Source organism: Spodoptera frugiperda, chromosome 22 (genome assembly GCF_023101765.2).
Source record: "Spodoptera frugiperda isolate SF20-4 chromosome 22, AGI-APGP_CSIRO_Sfru_2.0, whole genome shotgun sequence".
NCBI classification, from domain to species: domain Eukaryota; kingdom Metazoa; phylum Arthropoda; class Insecta; order Lepidoptera; family Noctuidae; genus Spodoptera; species Spodoptera frugiperda.
The window spans coordinates 4,177,826-4,193,755 of NC_064233.1; the positions used below are offsets into that span (position 1 = coordinate 4,177,826).

General features: G+C 41.0%; 3 protein-coding genes across 5 annotated transcripts in view; 2 read left to right on the forward strand and 1 right to left on the reverse strand.

Moving 5' to 3' along the window:
• Positions 1-15,930, forward strand: part of LOC118279920 (T-complex protein 1 subunit epsilon) — a 324,585-nt gene that overhangs the window by 277,409 nt on the left and 31,246 nt on the right. The gene's annotated exons all lie outside the window — the stretch shown is intronic.
• The window catches only part of LOC118279687 (histidine decarboxylase), a 121,796-nt gene that overhangs the window by 24,963 nt on the left and 80,903 nt on the right, over positions 1-15,930 (reverse strand). The gene's annotated exons all lie outside the window — the stretch shown is intronic.
• LOC118279538 (uncharacterized) overlaps positions 1-15,930 on the forward strand; it is a 36,963-nt gene that overhangs the window by 16,562 nt on the left and 4,471 nt on the right. The window contains exons 5-17 of the mRNA XM_050702306.1: positions 2,756-2,894; positions 6,962-7,311; positions 7,802-8,173; positions 8,664-8,802; positions 9,435-9,586; positions 10,071-10,209; positions 10,596-10,777; positions 11,366-11,501; positions 12,268-12,429; positions 12,951-13,108; positions 13,825-14,409; positions 14,992-15,108; positions 15,698-15,764. Of these exons, the coding sequence (XP_050558263.1) occupies positions 2,756-2,894; positions 6,962-7,311; positions 7,802-8,173; positions 8,664-8,802; positions 9,435-9,586; positions 10,071-10,209; positions 10,596-10,777; positions 11,366-11,501; positions 12,268-12,429; positions 12,951-13,108; positions 13,825-14,409; positions 14,992-15,108; positions 15,698-15,764 (2,698 nt within the window). The remainder of the gene's footprint in view (positions 1-2,755; positions 2,895-6,961; positions 7,312-7,801; positions 8,174-8,663; positions 8,803-9,434; positions 9,587-10,070; positions 10,210-10,595; positions 10,778-11,365; positions 11,502-12,267; positions 12,430-12,950; positions 13,109-13,824; positions 14,410-14,991; positions 15,109-15,697; positions 15,765-15,930) is intronic.

Here is a 15,930-nt window from a genome sequence, read left to right on the forward strand (position 1 = left end):
TACTAGGTATTATAAGCTTAGTCTGTACCTAAATATTGTTAGCATTGACAGTTATGTTTTGAGTGTCTTTTTTATGAAATATAATATATATGTAAGCAAAGCAATCGCCGGCGCCCATGGATACTTGAAACACCAGTGGCGTTACAAGTGCGTTGCCGGGCTTTCGGGGGTTTAAGGGTTGTTGGAGAATCGGGGATTGGGAAGGGGGTAATTGGGTCTTGTAACAGACGTTGAATCGATGATTGAAAAATGAGATTTAGCACTGAAAGAAAATCAGGAAAGTGGCTCATACATTATTTTTAGTAGCAAAAAATCTAATCTCTATAAGTAGGAAAAGTTTTTCTAAATGATATCTTATGTGTAACAAGCTAAAGTCGAATTTCAGCAATGTTTTATTGAACTTTGCTGCATATATCCCTTCAATTCAATCAATCCTGTGAATATTGTAATACTACCAAGTTTCATCGTAATCGGACCGGTAGTTTTTGAGTGATACGTGAACAGACAGACAGACAGGCAAAGATTTGATAAATCACATTTTTGTTTTTGGTATCTGCCTAGTAGATTTCAGCCATGATCGTTCCACTGCACGGCAAAGGCCTCTCTACCCTCCTTCCAGTACTCTCTGTTCAAAACCTTTTGCGGCCAATCCTTGTCATAGCTGTTAAGTTCGTCCCTCCATCTACTTTTGGGTGTGCTGCGACGTCTGTAGACATTGAGCGGGCTCCACTCAGTAGTCAGTGTTGTTCACCGCTCGTCCGACATGTGGCAAATGTGGCTATATGTATAGATATAGGTTTTCAGACTAGGCACCAGTCGAAAACTTGTTCTATAGTTTTTCATACATAATTGAGTCAGTAGGTCATATTTATTTTTAATCCTGACTTAACGGGTCAAAAGATACAAGGTCGCTTTTTGCATGTTTTTTGTATTTTCATTCTTAGAATAATAGTTTTTGTAATTAAACTTGAGTAATGTAGTATATTAGGATGTACTAGGAAATGACGTCATCGTGATTCAATTGAGATGACTGCGCAGTTGGCGCGGTGGCTGGGCAACTGGCTGCTGTGCAATGTCTCGGGTTCGATTCCCGCACGGAACAACTCTTTGTGTGATCCACAGATTGTTGTTCCCGGTCTGGGTATTATGTGTCAGTGAAATTGTATGATTTTAAACGCACCCACGACACAGGAGAAAATCCTAATGTAGGGCAACGTATAAAAAAAACAAAGTTCATAACAAAATTTTCTGGTGGGATCAGGAATCACAACACCCTAAGTTACTCCCTTCTTCAATCTCCACAATCACCGAATCCTCAATCCTTAAATTCCTAACCCCCAAAAGGTTGGTAATACACTTGTAATTCCTCTGGTGTTGAGGGTGGGCGGCGCCGTATCTAGAAGCACGTTGAGTGGGGAAAAATCACCCAATGTTTTCTCCGCAATGGGCGAGACAAGAGGGAGTGTCAGACTCTTACTGACTAAAAACCACCCCGTTCCTTCTCCTGCTTTTCGAGCCGGAGCCCCGGTAAACCCGCGAGGTAGTCCGCATCAGTATTGATGTTGTGGTTTAATCAATAAATATTTCAGTGACTTTCATAAACGTACTAATACTATTATTGCTACATCATAAAATAAATTTAGAAAAAAAAACTGATTAGTGGTTGTGATATATGAGAAACCTTGGCCACCGTGGCATCGATATAATAGACTAACTTCAGAAACTCCCATACTAAGCACTGCTACTGAACCAAGTAGTCTGTTTTTCCTACAAAATACAACTTGGGTGTCTTCAAGTCCCGAGTGAACAGGTTGCTCATAGGTAGGCGTGCTCCATCGTCGGCCACATTATCGCTTACCACCAGGCGAGATGGTGGCCAAACGCCATCCTATTAAGTATAAAAAAGTTATACAGTATAGAGATAACTTACTTAAATGAAACTACACTAGACTTAACTGAAAAATCAAGTATTACTAGTCCATAGAAACATAATGCAACTAAATAATTCAACGAAAACCGAAAATGAAAAATAAGTAATTAAATTCTGTATGAACATCTCCATGTTCTTCACAGAAGAGTTGTTATATTGTAGGTTGTCTAGGAATGTTACGGACATGTGGCGCAGTTGTTATAATGCCGTATTTGTAAAGAGTATTGAAATTAGCTCAAAGAGAATAATGCACTTTTTGGCTTAACTACTGGGTATTGCTATTGCTCATTTTTAGGATATTATAGGCCAAAATTATAAAAAACTAGCAAATCCAGCGAACTCCGTTCCGCCACCTGCTCTTTTCTTGTTTTTTTTTTTTAAATTTTCTTTGCTATAAACATCACGGAACCCGTTACCTTTCCATCGAATGCAAAACCGTGGATCTGGAGGTCTGGAGGGAATCGGTCCGTGCGTTCTGGAGTTATAGCGTCAGGAAGGAAAACCCGACTTATTTTTATATAATAGACATGTGGTTTACCATATATTATATTTATTTATATATATATTATTTTTATTATGTTTACCATTATGGGGTACCATACAGTATAATTCGAATAATTTTATTGTAACTTTCGTGAGACATACTAAATTAATTATTATGTTATCGGCTTACTCACGTAAATGTTTGACAAGGTACTCGACTAGTTTCAAGCCATGCTAGAGGCTCATATTCATGAGCAGCATATGAGCAGCATTCCGCGACACCCGCCGCGGCGATTGTCGCGCTGCTACTGATTATAATTTGTTTATTATTTTCTCTTCCAGCATGTTTCCGCCGCGTCCTAGCTGGGAAGCGAGCACTGCGGAGTCATGTGAGGAAGGTGGTGCCATGCGAGAGGCTGGAGGACTGCCGGAGGGAATGTGCCACGGAGAAGAGGTTCCCTTGCGAAAGCTTTAATTATAGGTGAGTAAGATATAAAAGTTTTGATTATAAATAAGTAGAACGGGCCTAGACAAACTAGCTCGGTAAAGATTTTACTAATAGTTCAGGAATGTTTAACAACTGGGTTTAATAACAACTATCGTGAAACATACTAAATTAACCTAAATTTAAAATTAGCGTGAAAAGCTCTACTAGTTTTGAGTCACAGAGGGACTCTTCATGATGATTTAATCACTGCGTCTGCGTCATTAATATACGTGAGTAAACGGTGATTTTTTAGTTAACTGGATTTAAATCATTATATTTTTTTGCGTTTAAAAAAGAGGTGTCGACTAACCCTTTTCTTTTCCCCTTATGGTATCTTTCGACCCCCATCCCGATACAGGGTAGGAATTGAAACGGGTAGGTTTTTAAAAACCTCCCTTCCTTCGTATGATCTGAGAGTGTCAACTCTCAGATCATACGAAGTCATTTGATGATTTTCCATCGCCACAAAAAAAAATTGGTTAATCGAAACAAAGAAATTCAGTGCCCCTCAGGCGTCACTGGATTTCTTTGTTTCGATGTTTTCGCGATAAGTATTTAATATAGAACTCGGCTAACAAGAATGATTATAGTAGAAACTTAAAACTAATCTTACTTTTAATTATTATATGTTATCGGCTTACTCACGTAACTGTTTGACGAGGAACTCGACTAGTTTCAAACCATGCTAGAGGCTCATATACATGAGCAGCATTCCGCGACACACGACTGAGAAAGCCGATAACATATAATAATTAATTTAGTATGTCTCACGAAAGTTACAATAAAATTATAATTTTACTTTTAATGCAATTTTCACATACAATAAACGAAACAGTCATAGCAATAAAATCCCAACTAAAACCAACATGCTGACATAGATGGCGCGATAAATATATATAGTAAAATAGCTCCGAATGTCTGTACGTCGTTCACACGCATTTTTCGCACAATTGTGAACATTTCCTGATTTGTGGCGACCTTAATAGTTAATTGTTACAACATTTTCGTTAACAACCCACTGTGTGTGTTTTTATTAAGCATTTTTACTATTTTGTAATCATAGTTAGTGATTTGTAAAGTGTGAATTTTTTATGGGAAGAAAATGTTTGTGTGTTTGCTAATGCAAGGTACATGAGGTGTAGATTAAAATCTTCTCTGCCCTAAAAACATGTTCTAATTAGGCTGTGTCAGATGGGGCCAAGTAGCGCTGATGCCTAATCCGGAACTGCGGACTACCTAGCGGGTTTACCGGGGCTCCAGCTCGAGAAGCAAGAGTACGAACGGGGTGGTTTTTAGTCAGGAAGAGTCTGACATTCCCGCTCACCTCACCCAAGGCGAGAGAAGTCATTGCATGATTACCCCCCTCAAAAAACGTTGTTGTCCAACGAACGCGCCAACCGTACAGTACTTTGTTTGTGCGTTTGCTAATGAAGAAGTTCTGTTTACAGAAAAAATAAAAAACATTCATTTCCCACACAAAAACAAGTGACATGTACAGATTAGAGACTTTTAAACATAAGGGATTATGGGTACATGTTCAAGTCCGGGGTCTGCGAAATAAGACCAGTTATTAGAAAGAGACAGAAATATTCATGTTTCTTTTTTCTAATTTAAACTCTGACCAAAAATTCTAAACTAAACCAAATGCCTTTAAACCGCATCTCCACAAAACCTTCAAAGTATTCTTTATCAAATAAAATCTCCGACGTGGCCCAGTAGCCACTCAGATCACTGAGAACAATTTTATCGTAACATCTCGAGTGTGGCCGGTACATCTTGTACTTAAGACCCTTCTCTATACGGTCCGTAAGCAAGTAGGTTTTGGCAGGGTTGCCGCATTTCATGTGCATTGATTTTTAGAGTGGCCTTGGGTAGAGTGAGTTTGGAATTTTATCTAGTTTGAGTGTGGGAGAGCCATGCCTCGGCACGAATGGGCCGGCTCGACCGGAGTGATACCACGGCCTCACAGAAAACTGACATGAAACAACGCTTGTGTTGTGTTTCGTTATGTGAGTGAGGTTACTGGAGGCCCAATCCCTGATTTACCAACAACTCTTAAACTAAACCCTAAAAGGCCGGCAACGCATATGCGTTGATGCGCAGCTCATGAAGATACCTAAGTACCTACGTGTGTCGCCTGGACAGTCACCGCTACCATCAATTGACTGGACACACTACATGAGCAGCTGTCTCTTCATTTATCCTTTTGGGGATTACAGTGGTAATCAATTAAATAAAAATAAGTCGGGTTTCCTTTCCTGACGTTATAACTCCAGGACGCACGAACCGATTTCCACGGTTTTGCATTCGTTGGAAAGGTCTCGGGCTACGTGAGGTTTATAGCAAAGAAAATTCAAGAGGCAAGCAGGAAAACAAAGAATATCATTGGTGGGTTTGCTAGTGTTTTATAGATTAACTAGTTACTCGTGGTACATTACGCTACGGTTAACCTCGGATCCACAATCAGACGTTGGATCTCCATTGTCTGTTGTAGCAGGGTTAATGTTAAAACTGAATTTTGTTATGAATGTCCGGAATTCAACTAAAATTTTGACATTATTGTCTGGTAGTAGAATACATTTGTCACCACTCTTTGCGTGGGTGTCATAAGCCGACTAAGGGTGTTTTTTCTCCACAGATTTGCTATGACGCTATGCTACGAAGATTTGAGCTATGAATACTAAGCTGTGAAACTATTGCCCGAATACTCAAACGCTACTCAATTTTAAGACGCTCTCAAATATAGTTCTGTCACTATCAATTCTTTATAAAATGACAGAGATAGCACGATATTTAAGAACAACTTAAAATTGAGTAGCGTTTGAGTATTCGGGCGTATGTAACCGTTTCCACCGATACTAAACTATGTAACTGTGCAACTAAGATGTGCTATGAAAATGCGCCGCCGCAAAGTAGGAAGAAGCGCAAAGTACGTGCGCAGCTCGAATAAGCGATGTATTGATAGTAGGGAAATGCGAAGAAGAACTGTTAACTTTTGAGGCCTCAATAACTTCATTAATATGTATAACAAAATCGCTGTTTCACGCCGGTGTACTGTACGGCTGTGTTATCACTCCGATCAACCCGGCAGATTAGAGCCAAAGCATGGCTCTCTAACCTATCTGTGCTACAAATACGTCCACTTCAATCCGAGTCATAAAGGGCATGACACTATAATATGTTTTATGTAATAACCGCGAGTCCACCACATTGATGCACTCTGTGTACGAGAAGTGACATAATTGGGACATATCCAAGGCTGCTGAGACTATTAGCGGCCATTGTGCGGACACTATCGTAAGATCAACGGGGTATGACGGGGTATATCTATACTAATACTATAAAGCTGAAGAGTTTGTTTGTTTGATTGTTTGAATGTTTCGCGCTAATCTCCGGAACTACTAGTCCGATTTGAATAATTCATTTTGTGTTTGATAATGCATTTATCGAGGAATGCTGTAGGCTATAAAACATCACGTTATGACCAATAGGAGCCGAGCAAAGCGGGTGAAACCGCGCGGAAACAGCTAGTAACTAGTATTGTTTAATTATTATGGGTTTAGGTCAAAGGGGATAAGTTATGCGTTGTAGCGATGGTGTTGTGTGGTCGTTGGTCTTTATTGGAATGTATTTTTTTAAATCAGTACGTACCATCGAGAGAGAGTAATAGGGTAGATGACTAATTTTTATTTTAATGTCCGTCTTGTGTCAGAAATGTGCTATGCTACGTTGCTGTGGACACGTTAGGCTTCCACCAATCATATTAATTGGTGCACATAGCTTAGAACTGGTGACAACAGAATCAGCTAAGCTATGTTTTTTGTATGGAAAGGTGCGTGTTATGCACGCGTGCTATGGATTGCTTTCCTACTATCAATACATCGCATACTCGAGCTGCGCATCTTCCTCGCACAGCTATGCAGCTTAGTGTCGATGGAAACGGTTACATAGTTTTACAGCTCAGCTATTACATAGCTCTATATCACATCTCTGGTGGAAAAACACTCTTAGACTAACGAGACAGTTAAATAATTTCTTAATATGTAATTCTCTCTTTCCAGGTTAGACCGTACATTCAGAGGCAAGGGTCTATGCGAGTTGATGACAAAACCAATAGAAGCTTTCGACCTTCGACGTGATTTCGTTGAAGATAAGGACTTCGATTTCTTCGAACTCGACCGAAATAGCTTGGAACCTAATTGCCCAGACACTCTAAGGGGCCCAGGGGTCTTACATTCTGGTTTTTTATCCTCGAAACCGAATCGGATAGAAGGAGAGGGGTCCCAAAGTGGTTGGAGAGACAGATATGATGGGTTTGAGCAATCGGATCGATTTGGTGGTAATCGGAGAGGTGGTTACGGGAATCGGCGATATGATGATCGATTTTATATTCCTTATCAGATTAATCATGGTAAGTGGTGTTTTTTGTTTTGGGGTATAATGTGTGTGGTGTGTATGGTTAGTGAGCGTGACGTTTTGAGTTCGATGCTCGGCGTTGTGTGTATTTTTTTGTAGGATTTCGTTCGTCAGTTTCTGTTAAAGTTTAGTCTATCTGTCGTATTCAAGTAATCATCAAGAATTTGTTGCTATTTAGCAATGAAAACTAGAACTTCAAGTCTGAATAACCATGTACACAAACTGTATAACTAATTAAAGAAGGCGTATAATTAGATCATGCTTCGTGAGTGCATTGTCAATTATCGATCAAAGTTTTACTGCCATTTTAAGAGACATTTAAATAATCATACTTTTAATTTAAGTAATCATACTTAAACTGTTCCTAAGTAAAGATTTTATATCGAAATTACTGCGTTAACTCACTATTTTTCTTCTATCTTTGTCATTACTAAAAAAAATCTGAATCATCATCTACCTAGTTTAATTCTCTAATATTATTTCAGGGTTAGCACGAAGCAACGACGACCAAGAGCTCTGGGGTAAATACGGAGGCGAATATGGAGGCAACAGATACTACAAAGACAGGAACGATTATCACAAATCTGTCACTCATTGGCAAATATCATCAGACGTAGAACGCCCCTCATATGGCGTCAAACCCCATGGGAATACCAACTTTGATTACCATAATCTGGGCAAAAATGGGGGGTCCTGGATTGGAGATCGATACGGCTATGGTTCTTGGAAAAGGGGGAGGTGGAATAGTTCAGGGCATTCTGGCAACCCTAATGGATTAGATTATGGTGATAGCAGTTTTTATAAAGAGAAACATCACCATGAGTCTATTGATCGGAGTGATGATGGGAGGACTAAAGGTAAGTTAAAATTAGTTTTTATTCAATAGAGATAAAAGCAATTAAGTCTTTCATTTACATCACGGACATTTTTATCATTACAAACAGCTGGTCACTACTGGACTATGGACTTTGTCTGTATAAGAGTTTAAATAGTTTTTTTTTGAGAGGTCAAATCGGGAGAAGGCATTGTAGTCTTCTCCTACCTTAGATGAGGCGAGATGAATAGTCGGATTCTTACTGACCAAAACCACCCCGTTCCTACTCCTGCTTTAAGCCGGAGCCCCAGTAACCTGTTACGTTGTCCGCAGCTCCGAATGAGTTCAAATAGTTGGAAGAGGATTCAAATCCTGGGTCCATTAGAGCATAAATAGGGATTTTTCAGTTTAATTCAAATGTACAATTTGGAATTTTGGTCTCACTAGACCTATGTTAGGGCAAAGCGCGTTCATAAAAATGCTCCATCTTGATTTCTTTTTTATATAAATATTTATTGTTGTTTTACTTCTAGATTGTTCCTCTCGCCGCCGCCCCGGAATGTCTTTAGGCACAGGTGCTATAAGACGAGCTCTCATATCCCGCAACGTGGTGGAGTGTGAGGCAGCTTGCTTCAGTGAAAGGGAGTTCAAATGTGTGTCGTACTCTTATAGGTAAGGAATGATATTGATATTAAGAACGTTGCCTAGTGGAACCCATCGCACCATTTTTTTTCTCCTCTAATAATAATATCTTCTGATTTATTTCGTTGCGGTATCCAAGACAGTCATTCATACTCATGTTTTTATGGTAGAATTTTTTGTATGGAATGATTAAGCTGGTAAATAAGCAGACGTATCTGATGGTAAGCAATCGCCGCCACCCATGGACTTTTGAAACACCAGAGGCGTTACAAGTGCGTTGCCGGCCTTTTGGAGGTTAAGAATTTAATATAAGGGTTGTTGGGGAATCGGGGTTTAGGATGATTAGGAATCTGGTCGGGGGGAATTGGGCCTCCGGTAACCACACTCTGTATTTTGTAATGGGCATAACCTGGGTGTCTTCAAAGCCCGAGTGAATAGGTTGCTTATGGGCAGACGTGCTTCATCGTAGGCCGCATCATCACGTACTATCAGTCGAGATAGCGGCCAAACGTCGACCCATCTAACGTAAAAAAAGACTAAATACACATTAACTCACGTAACTGTTTGATATAACTCGATGGGTTTCAAACTTTGACCGGGGTTCATAATAATAGGCAGGTTGCCTGAAGTCAGTTTAAACAGTCATGATTAAATTTTTCCAGATATTCAAATTCCCACGGTACTGACAACTGCTTCCTAAGTGAGCGTCCGTACCGAGGGCTGGAGTTGGCAGCTGATAGCAGTTCCGATGTGTATGCCATGCCTCAGGACCAGGGCTGCGTGACTATCAACTATAAACCTTGGGTTGAGAGTGGTAAGGTTCTTATTGTGAAATGTAGATTTAGGAGTATTGATAATATATGTAGATTAATTCCTATTGGTACTTTCTAAGCTTGGTAGACAAGCCTAATGTTTGTTAGGATAGTCACCAAGCAAAGGGGTCTTGGGTTCGATTTTTGTATTGCACTGACAAGTGCGATATGGCTCAAAGCCTTTTGATGGGTTAGGAATTTAAGGCTTTTTGGTGGAATTAGGGAACGGGGTGATCGGAATTCTGGTTTAACATTCTCACTGCACACAGATAGAAACATAACTGCAACGTTGCTTCCTACGTCGGTTTCCGTGAGGCCGTGGTTCACTCTGGTTCCGAGTGTATGCCCTTTATGCAGCATGGTTAATATTTACATCATATACCTTGTAGAAAAGGTTACGTAAAAGCAATATAGTAAGATTGAGAATTAAAAAAAATTTATTGGTTTTTGAGCCTATTAAATATTCTTCTTTCTTCTCTTTTTCAGAATGCTTCTGGCACGTGCGCTCCGGGTCAGCAGTGAGTGACACGGCAGTGAGGGCCGCCCTCACTGTGGCTGGGCTCGGAGCCTGTGAGGCTGAGTGCATCAGGGCACATGCATTCTTCTGCAGAGGATTCAGTTTTAGGTAAGCAGAGAGTTATGGCAAATTAGCTGTATAATATATTTGGTTCTCATTTTTTATGGTATAGCCGGTAAATTGATGTATTTGATTACCTTAATGGAAGCAATGGCCGCCGCCCATAATAAGACGAAATATCAAAGTACGTTACTAGTATTTTTTCGCTTTTGTGGGTTAGGAATTTAACGATTGTTTTAAATATAGCATTGGGAAGATTAGATTAGCTCCGGCACGAAAAGCAGGAGTAGGAACATTGTTTTTGGGAGTCAGTAAGAGACTGACACTCCTCCTGGCCTCGCCCAAGGCGAGAGAAGTCAATGGAGGATTTACCTCCTGCGACTTAAACTTGTGACGTTTGAATATTTGTTTAAATGACATTGTAATTTTTTCAGGTTTGATTCTCCTACCATAGGAGATGATCTAGAGAACTGTGTCCTCACATCATCACCGCCGACGTCTCTAGAGAATGGGCGTGGGCTACGTCCTAACAGTGGGCATGAGCTGTATGCGAGAGGCAACTATGGGAGGGGTTGCGAGCCCGCGTTGTATGATGATGTCCAGCAAAGGGAGGATGGTAAGTGGAGTTGTTTGTAATAAGAAATTGAGAGTGAGAGTGAGTGTGAGTGTGAGAGTGAGAGTAAGACCTTGAGTGATTGAGAGTGAGTGAGAGTGACGTGAGAGTGAGTGAGAGTGAGTGAGAGTGGGTGAGAGTGAGTGAGAGTGAGTGAGAGTGAGAGTGAGAGAGAGCGAGAGTGAGAGTGAGTGAGTGAGTGGGTGGGTGAGAGTGAGTGAGAGTGAGTGAGAGTGAGTGAGAGTAAGAGTTACAGTGATTAAGAAACTCGGAAAAAAAACGGAGTCTGCAACAGCACTTTAGGCTTGTCTCAGCATCAGGCGCTGTTGTTGATGCTGTATTTATTTTTTGGATTTTATTAAACAGTTGCCCTACACTAGGATTTTTTCCTATGTCGTGGGTGTGTTTACAAACATACTATTTCACATACACATGACACCCAGACCCGCAACAAGAATTTGTGGATCACACATGAGTTGCTCTAAACGGGAATGCACTATATGTTGCGCGTCAAGCGTTTGCCCAGCCACCGCGCCAACCATGCAGTAACAAATGTACATTAGAATTGTCTATTTCTTTATTTCCTTACAGAATGCTACCTCCAGTACGATAAAGCAGCCAAATTGAGTGGTGGAGCCATCCGCGGCCAGGCGCGAGTTAAAGACGAGCAGGCGTGTGGGCGCGCCTGTAATGAGGCTCCGTTCAGATGTCTTAGTTTTTCTTTCAAGTAAGTTGCTTACTTAAATTCTACTCTTTTTTTGATCTAGAAATAGTCATCATCATCATCAGTCATGGCCATTCACAGCTAGATTAAGGTAATTATTATGTTAGTAGCAGCGCGACAATCACCGCGTCGTGTGTCGCAAAATGCTGCTCATGAATATGTGAGTGCGGCTTGAAACTAGTCGAGTTCCTCGTCAAATAGTTACGTCTCACATCCAAAGCACGCATCTTTCCATATAAAAAACATAGTTTTGCTGAGTCTGTTTCTACCAGTGCTAAGCTTTGTGTACCATTGTGTGTGTGTATATTGAAGAGCCAAACGCATCCACAGCAACGTAGCTTAGCACATCTCTGGAGGAAAGCACTTTCAATCTCTTGAAAAACAAATTTACAAGCGGTTTGAATCACAATAGAATTTAATAACTTATTTTTTTTTTAGCAACGTCTAGCCTTTTATCCTAAAAGGGGATGGATAGGCAGAGGTGCACATTACGGCCCGTAATGCCGCTATACAATGTACACCCACTTTTCACCATTTGTGTTATAAGTCCCATGTAATAGGGGTGAGTCTATTGCCATATACTGGACACAATTCCAGCCTCCGTGCTTACTACTGAGAAATTTTCAAAAAGCTGAAAAAGGGCCACCTATACTTAACCCGAGCCAGAGATCGAGCCCAAGACCTCTTGTCGACCCCAGCAGTCGCTCTTGCAACCTTGCAAACTCGACCAACAAGGCAGTCTGACTAACTACTGATCTTTCTCTTTCAGTAACAACGCTCCGCCGAAGACGGACAACTGTCTTCTCTCAGAGATCAGACTGTTCGACCTTCAGAGAGGAGTGGACTACGTGCACTCTGCTGACGACTGGCTCTTCGCATTCGATCTGTTCAATGGACAGTGCTGGAGGAAAGTGCATGTTGTGGAGTATGAGTAAGTACACACACACACAACGTCACGCCTTTTATCCCCGAAGGGGTAGGCAGAGGTGCACATTACGGCACGTAATGCCGTTATACAATGTACACCCACCGTTCACCATTTGTGCTATAAGTTGTATGTAATAGGGGGTGAGCCTATATGAGTAAGTATAGTGTTTTTTTTATGGGACACGAGTAAACGAGCAGACGGATCACCTGATGGTAAGCAATCGCCGCCGCCCATGGACACTTGAAACACCAGAGGCATTACAAGTACGTTGCCGGCCTTTTGGGGGTTAGGAATTTAAGGATCGTTGGGGAATCGGGGATTGGGAAGATTGGAAAGGGGGAATTGGGCCTCCGGTAACCTCACTCACACACCGAAACACAATGCAAGCGTTGTTTCACGTTGGTTTTCGGTGAGGCCGTGGTATCACTCCGGTCGAGCCGGCCCATTCGTGCCGAAGCATGACTCTCCCACACTTGACGAGGCGTTTAGGCTAACACATATTAAACAAAATCTTTCTATCACAGTGATCCAGCCCCAGAAATACCCCGTCCGCTCGCAGCGCCCCCTGTTGAGGATCACTACCCGGTGTCAGGACCGTCCGGCCCGCCATCTTCTCCCACCGGGTTATCCGGGCCATCGGCACCTAGTGGACCCGGGTATCTACCGGATCATGATCATAATGGTAAGTTGCAACTTGGTAACAGAAGTGTAATATTAAGCGTCAAATGTTGTAGTTATGTAAATTGCTCGTATTGATTAAATAGGCGCTAAAGTACTAGTAAATAGTTTTAATTCATCGCCATTTTTGTTATTTAACTGATTCTGCTAGTGATTAGGGGTTTTTTTATAGTTTGAAGACTATTAAATGACTTCAAAGTCAAAATTAAAATTATTTATTTCAAATAGACTCGGAAGGCATGTCCCATCAAGTGTAATAACATTAACAATGTCTGTCTGTCGGTCAGTCCTCTAGTTGCTCTATTTGCTTGTTCCAAAGTGTAGATTCCTATGGAGAAAAACAAGCAAGAAACTCCATAGCTTACTGAATTAGTACTTGTAAGTAATTTTTCAAACAACAGTTAATTCTTATCTGTAGAATAAAACGGACAATAATAATTGACATTCTTTAGTCAGGGTAAGGGAAGGACTGACAATTTTTTCAAAATAATTCCTCCGATAACATTTATCTGGTATCACAAAAATCAGCCCTTACTGCCGTGCTCAGAGACATAATTATGCTTATACATCCAATTTTTAGGACTGGGTTAAGTACCTAACTATTAAATGATTCTGAGTGCGGCGGTTAATCTATATAACTACTTCTATTGCTAATTTGTTACACATAGTACCAATTTCAAGTTCTGCCTCATGCTAAGTTAACTAACTTTCTACTTCCAGAACCACCGTTCATCCCTGCATCAGGCCCACCGAGCGGACCCGGTTACAAACCTTACTCACCCGGTTCTAGCTTCAAACCCGGATACTCCGAGCCTTCAGGCCCCGGATATAAGCCAAACTACCCACCAAGCGGTCCAGTTAAACCTTACCCAGAACCATCCGGCCCAGATTTTAAGCCCGGTTATCCGGGTACTGGTTTCAAACCCGGTTATAATGAACCATCTGGTCCTGGATACAAACCAGATTACGCAGGACCGATAACTCCTAGCTTTAAGCCTGTTTACCCACCTGGATTAAAACCCGGATATCCTGAACCTAGCGGACCTGGGTATCTTCCAGACTCGGACTTGAAACCCGGTTTTCGACCATCAGCACCCCCTCAGCGACCAGTTTACCGACCAATTTTGGATACGCCAGAGTATTTGCCAGGAAAACCCGGGTATTTGCCAGAGAAACCTGGTTATTTGCCAGACCGCCGACCCGGTTATCCTGGAGCGAATAGACCGGTTTATGATGAACGACCGACCAGACCAACTAGACCGGGATATAAACCTGGATATCCGGATAGGGCTGATGATGAACCGAGTAAGATTTTTTTTTATTATAATAAATCATTGCTTTGTAGTATGACTATTGAGTACCAGGTTAATGGAATAAGCCGGTAAACGAGCAGATGGATCACCTGATGGTAAGCAATTGCCCGTGAACACCGAAACACCAATGATGGCGTCACAAGTTGGGAAGTGGGTTGTTGGGGAATCAGGGATTGGGAAGATTGGGAAGGGAGGTAATTGGGCCTTTGGTAACCTCACTCACACAACGAAACACAACGCAAGCGTTGTTTCACGTCGGTTTTCTGTGTGGGTTAATGTCCATTATTCACATTTGAGTTCTTTTAACAAACCTAGGGTCTGCCCAAAATTTTAATTAAAATGATACGATTTTACATCTAACATATTAAATTCTCGTGTCACAGTTTTCGTTGCTACACTCCTCCGAAACGTCTTGACCGATTTTGATGAATTTTTTTGTGCTTATCCGATATCTATGAGAACCGGCCAACATCTATTTTTCATCCCCCTAAATGTTAGGGGCGAAGTCGCGGGCATAAGCTAGTTTATGTATGTACAGGATGTTTAAAATAACTTCGATACCCGGGTATTTTAGTTTCAGTATCGTGGCGCCACTACACGGTATCCGGGTTCCCGTGCCGTGCAGGGACGACGTGTGCACAGAACACCGTAGCTGGCCATTGGGCCTGCGAGCCTGAGGGTGGAGAGATTGGTCAGTATTTTTTCTTTAATTAATATGTATTAACGAATAGGGTAGGTGACTAATTTTTATTCAAATTCAGAAAATACATTAACGCAACAAACGTCACATTGGTACTTGTTAGGTTTTGAATCCGAACCCACTGCTTGAGATGACATTACCCTCCGGACCATCACGATCACTGAACACTATCAGAGCTGTCTCTGAGAAGCAATAGGGTAGATGACTAATTTTTATTTTAATGTCCGTCTTGTAGATTATTTTAAAACATTAGACATGTATTTTTTATTTTCTTACGGTAACAAATACTTTCGAAGATATATTGATTTGAAATATCGCGTGACGTCATTTCTTGGTACATTTTATACGTAGAAATGACGTATTTGCTCCCACTTTAAACTTTGGTTCGTTTTATCCAAGTATTGTTATCTTATATGACAAAATAAAAAAAAACGTGTCTAATATTTTTTTATTATCTAATTGACGGACTAATTAGATTTTTAATTTTCATGCCGTGTTCTTATCCCTAAGCGATAGTTTGTAGAAAGAGCTATGTTTTTAACAAATAGGAATGTACTGTGATATTATGGAATATTTTCAGGGTCATGGGACTACTGCTGTGCACCAACACACCGCTGTGGATACAGTGAAGGTTTCCACAAGCCATGGTGAGTAGACCTAGCTTCACTGACAGACAGACTGACGGACAATTCAATTTGACGATTCAAAAGTGCCTAATTTAGGATTTATTGAAATAAATGCTTTAGACCACATCTATAGATGAATAAACAAGCGCTTAGTATCATTAGGCTGTGACATAAACCTGTGTTGGTT